The sequence below is a fragment of the Oncorhynchus tshawytscha genome, linkage group LG02 (genome assembly GCF_018296145.1).
Source record: "Oncorhynchus tshawytscha isolate Ot180627B linkage group LG02, Otsh_v2.0, whole genome shotgun sequence".
NCBI lineage: Eukaryota > Metazoa > Chordata > Actinopteri > Salmoniformes > Salmonidae > Oncorhynchus > Oncorhynchus tshawytscha.
Window position 1 is genome coordinate 9,307,394 of NC_056430.1, and position 5,695 is coordinate 9,313,088.

Genomic DNA, 5,695 nt, shown 5'->3' on the forward strand with positions numbered 1-5,695 from the left:
TCAGCTTAATAACGATCATTCATAATATATCTTAGTTTCTCTCCTCACACTTAGACACACACGCCTGTCATTATTCAGGATTCGATCCCCTTTGGTAAGTTAAAACAAAAATATTTCCTCCATTTAAAACAAATATTGCAACTTTTTTTTTTTTGTGGTATTATCTTTAAAGAAAAATGAGGATCGTCCTCTCTGCTTCCTAGCCCTCGAGCAGAACCCCAACAACCTTCCCGACCCCAGCAATATAGTCGGCATCCCAAATGGCACCCTCATTACGTTAATAGTGCACTACATAGGAACTAGTGTGCAATTTGGGACACATCCTGAACATGACATGGGGTAAAAGAGAAGATAGAAAAATAGGAATGACAAGGAAACAAAAAAAAGGTTTAAGGTGAAATGTGTTTGTACGTATTTTTAAAGTATTTTCCATTAATGCTAGTACTGTTAGAGATATTTGTCATACCCAAAGCACCAGTAGTGACGACAACACAAGCTCCATGTTTCCCCCTTTGGTGACAAACATTAAAATCAAGGTGAGTTTCTGCAGATATTCAATGAATAAAAAATTACTAGAGGGGTTTAAATATGCACGGGAAAAAAAACAGTCAATCTATTTTTATTTTAGAGGCTTTTATTTATTTTTTCCTTTTCATTTTTAAAGAAAAAAACAACTACCTTTTACAGAATTAACCCTTTAGATTATTCTCCTCTATCTAGTCTTTTGTGACAGTGTAAAGACAGACAAGGAGAGCTTTCATTCCCCCCCCAAAAAATTTAACTAAGAATAAATCATTAAAACTTTCAACACGGACTCAAAAGGGACCTAAAAACCAAATTGTTTTCTTCGTAAAAAACAAATGAATGCAGATAAACAAATTATTATTATTTTAAAATGGGTGGGTGGTGTGATTTTTAAATGACAAAAAAAAAAAAAAAAAAAAAAAACTATGTTGGATAGTTGCATTGACCACTAAAGGAGAGAGCTGAGTGATGGAACAATGAGTGGTAGAGGGTAAAATGTGTGTGTGTGTGTGTGTGTGGGGGGGGTTAGTGCAGATCACATCTATGCAGAGCCTGTTCTATCAGTTGGTCGCCAGTCCTGTTGCTTCAGATGAGAGCCTGGAGAGACACACATTGAGAGATCGAAGGGGGAAGAGAATAAGCCAAGCTGTGCGTTTCAAATCAGACACGATAAAACCTTTTTACAATTTAAAACTTTTACAAACTCACCGAAGGTTCTTACCATTCACAATGCAAAACATCTACCCAAAAGAAACAAACCCCCCTCTGTTGATTAAAAATATGAAAATCAGCTGAGAGGAACCCGTTTCCTTGACATCACATCCAAATGCTAACAACTCATTCAACTTCTTTCCTATACTCTGAATTGTTGTCGCTGACTTCTGCCCAGTTCTAAAAGATTATAAAGCAGTGGTGAGCAGCATTTGAGCTGGCCATGCAGTAGGTCTATGGCTCGATTCAATCATTCTAAACTACTTTAGTTACGAAGACATCAATTTCCTGAAGTCATAGAGGTCCAATGACCCAAAAATGAGGGTGATTTAAAATGAGATAACATATGATACTCGAGGATAAACTATTAAAGTGAGCATGACACCCAGTGAGACTACTTCAACATGTTACACTACATGTGTTCAGTCAAGGATATCAGCAATATAATAAACAGTTTGCAACAAATGTAACTAGCTACACATTACCCAGGTATGGCAAAGTTCATATTCCGATCTTTTCCTCAGAATAAATGAAATCCAGTTTGAGATCTCAATATAAAGAGGACACGAGAGGTGTTACCTGAGCTTACAGAAAGAAGAGAAACCAACAACAAGATTTTAGTCAATAAGTCAGTCTGAGAACAGAGTGTCCATGCTGATGCAAAGTGTCGTTAGATAGAAAGAACAGGGACTCAAGGTGACAAAACCAAGCAGTGGAACAACAACACATGGGGACGAGACCTCAGGCCATATCTGGGCATTTAGCTTTTTTGTGTGTGTGGCTTTTTCCCCATTTTATTATTCTTTTTTTAACTTTAAAGTTTAGAAGCATGATGCACATCCAGGTACAACGGTAGAGCAAGAACCAGTACAGACAACACTAAGCTTGACTACATCCCAAATAGCACCCTATTGCACATAGGGCCATGGTCAAAAGTAGAGCACTATACAGGAAGTGTCATTTGGGACGTACTTCATGTCTGTAGTGTTAGTAAGGGGAAAGCCTTCGCCTCTTAGACTTGGAACCCAGCTCTGGGGAGAGCTTTGGCTCAGCATTGGCTGAGTGGAGGGCCAGGAGGGGGAGGGGCTTAAGACTGAGCAGACTGGAGACACAGGGGATAGTAGGGGAGTCAGAGGAGGGAGTGTCTGGAGGAACCAACAAGGACAGAGAGATGGAGGAAGGGGGCGCCAAACAGGAGGAAGAAGAGGAGGAGGAGGAAGAAGCAGTAGAGGAAGTAGCAGCAGGAGAGGAGGTGGTAGTGGTGGAGAGAAGAGGAGGGCAGAGGAGGCTGGTGCTGTGGGTCTGTTCGGGGTTCGAGGAGGAGGGTTTAGAGGACTCTACGCTGTAGAAACAACAGAGACAAGGAAAAAGAGGGACAGTCGGGACGGGTTACAGGGAAGGCTGGTGAGTATGAAGGGAGAGATGAGGGGGGGGAACAGACTGACAGTCAGGGAGGGGGATGAGGGAGGGAGACAGACTGACAGTCAGGGAGGGGGATGAGGGGGGAACAGACTGACAGTTAGGGGGAGGGGGGACAGTCTGATAGACAAGGCAAAAGGACATCTAGGCATAGCAGCCGTCAGTGAGGACACGGGAAGATGACATCATTACAAGTCTGACTCATGTTTCTAGAGACAGTGTGCGTATTTGAGACAGACAATGTTGCAGCCGGACTGCAGAGTCGCTGAACTACAAATCACCTTGAATCCCAAACAGCTACTCATTATGTGATCAAGATGAATGATTGTGTTCACTGTCTTGTTTTTAAACTGATGCCCTCAAAACACACTGAACTATTCAGCAGAGAACCAGTACAATAACAGTACATGATTTTAGAGGTTGGTGTTGGGAGGCTAGGCGGTCAGTCGAACACAAACACATTGTACTGTATTACTGGGAGGCGCCCAAATGTCAACGGCCCAAGTACAGTGGTGCGGGGTGGTGGGTTGATACCAGAAAGGGCATGGTAGAACACTGCGTTACTATATATCTGGAGAGCTGCAGGCTTCTGTTCTAACCCAGCTCTGAGTTAGTTAGTGTTGGGCCAGATCAAAAGCCTGCTCCACCAACCAAGACCAGAAACTAAAAGTCAAGAATGTCCCAGAACCCAAAGACCACCGGTTGGAGGATTCCAGGAACCAGGAGGGACCATGCAGGAAGTCCTCCAACAGAGAAACAGTCATCCTAGGAATTTTGGGGAACATTTCTGGAATTTTGCACTGGCCAAGTCAATCTCTCTGACTCTCTCTCTGACTCTCTCAATAACAGATTTGGTATTTGATCTAACTGTGATGTGTCTGACCTGGCGTTGATGAGGTACTCTGCCAGGCTGATGGAGGCAGCAGAACCAGTGATGATGACCTGTCTGTCTGCGGAGCCATCCACAGGGTTGGCGATCTTTATCTGGGCACCCGACATCTGACGGATCTCATTGATCTTAGAACCCTGGCGACCGATTATGCAGCCAATCAACTAGAGGGAGGGGGGGGGGAACAGGAAATCAGTTAAGCCAATCAACTAGAAAGAGGGAGAAAACCAGGTAGTCAAGTAAGCCAATCAACTAGAATGGATTTGATTGACAGTTTGAACTGTCCAACCACTTAAAATGGGCGGGTCAGAGTAGTCACTGTGGAAATACTTACATCATTTGGAATGGTCATCTCATGGGAGCTGGTCTGGGCAGACGCATCCATCCCTCCTAAATCAACAAGACAAAAATACAACAATGTATAAATAAACAACCAGGACCAAGAGGAAACGTGGGACTATTCATTACATTTAAACACTGCTAATGTGGTGGCGTGTTCATTGAAACAAAATGTTTAAAAAAAACAGCAGGTAAAGCCTTCGTCAAGGAGTTTGTTTCTATCAGGGTGACACACGAACGATGGCCTTATAACAGCCAAAACATTGGTCTTTCACGCCTGTTGCCTTCATTAATAAAACGTTGTTTAAATTTTTTTTTTTAAAAACGTAAGCGTCAAATATCTTGAGTGAAACCTACTGCTGATCTCATTTTGGTCCCAACACACTAGTTCTGAGCGCAGTGGTTTACAGAGCCTTTTAAAAACGTTATTTCTACAAGCGATTGTATCGGCAAGTCCCCAGTACCTTGAAACCCTGTGTTGTTAGGGCCCATGGGAAAGGGGCTCTGCTGCATGGCCAGCTGGTGGAGCTTGGTGAGCTGTGGAGAGATAGAGGCAGAGGAAGACTGTGAGGGTAAGAGATGGGGTGGGGGGAGAAACGGGAAAAGAAGCATGGTCAGTACAGCACAGAAACCATTTCATTCACCACAACATTCATCCAGACATGTATAATAGTAGATGAGGTCGTGCTCATTGGGTACCAAACACCTACGTGAGAATACTGTTCATTGACTACAGCTCAGCGTTCAACACCATAAAGCCCTCAAAGCTCATCACTACGCTAAGGACCCTGGGACTGAACACCTCCCTCTGCAACTGGATCCTGGACTTCCTGACGTGTCCAATAAGAAATTGGCAAAACCTTTTTTCTGCCAATAGTTGGAATGCATGGCATACCCTAGTGAACAAGAGCCAGTTGTCTTGACCAGTTAGCGCATTTTATCCTCAAACTGTTGCTCTAAAATGGACGATTGTTGCGTGGCTTGGGGAATCATTCTATTCCTTTATACTCCACGGTCTTTCCACTGCAGCTCAGGACAACTCGGGACTCCGTTTGGAATGGTTTCTTACAGTCTTCTGTCGGATGGACAGGACAGAACGTATGTAGTATCTCTCTCTCCTGGGCCCCGACCAAAACCAACCAGGCATAATCACCACAGTATCACCGAGGCAGTAATACAAGGCTCATCCTGAACTAACACCTCATTCCTAAACCCATAGTGATACGCTGAGGTGGTGAGCTGTCAATACACCAGCAAAACTGAAAGGATAGGTAGAGAGGATAGGTAGAGGAGGACATGGTAGATCGGGGAGGATAGGGAACATATTGGAGGACAGTGAGAGTAGAGGAGGACATGGTAGATCGGGGAGGATAGGGAACATATTGGAGGACAGTGAGAGTAGAGGAGGACATGGTAGATCGGGGAGGATAGGGAACATATTGGAGGACATGGTAGATCGGGGAGGATAGGGAACATATTGGAGGACAGTGAGAGTAGAGGAGGACATGGTAGATCGGGGAGGATAGGGAACATATTGGAGGACATGGTAGATCGGGGAGGATAGGGAACATATTGGAGGACAGTGAGAGTAGAGGAGGACATGGTAGATCGGGGAGGATAGGGAACATATTGGAGGACAGTGAGAGTAGAGGAGGACAGGGAACATATTGGAGGACAGTGAGAGTAGAGGAGGACATGGTAGATCGGGGAGGATAGGGAACATATTGGAGGACATGGTAGATCGGGGAGGATAGGGAACATATTGGAGGACAGTGAGATTAGAGGAGGACATTGTAGATCGGGGAGGATAGG

At 44.1% G+C, this 5,695-nt stretch overlaps 1 protein-coding gene across 11 annotated transcripts in view; it reads right to left on the reverse strand.

Moving 5' to 3' along the window:
* Window positions 1–616: 616 nt before the first annotated feature.
* Window positions 617–5,695, reverse strand: part of LOC112235848 (poly(rC)-binding protein 2) — a 13,535-nt gene continuing 8,456 nt past the window's right edge. For 2 of the 11 annotated variants that reach the window (XM_024404389.2, XM_024404387.2), the window contains exons 9-12: window positions 4,348–4,420; window positions 3,879–3,934; window positions 3,539–3,708; window positions 617–1,122 (exon numbers count right to left, since the gene is read on the reverse strand). In XM_024404389.2, the coding sequence (XP_024260157.1) occupies window positions 1,086–1,122; window positions 3,539–3,708; window positions 3,879–3,934; window positions 4,348–4,420 (336 nt within the window). In that variant the 3' untranslated portion in view covers window positions 617–1,085. The other 9 variants (XM_024404388.2, XM_024404386.2, XM_024404385.2 and 6 more) reach the window with 6 other exon arrangements.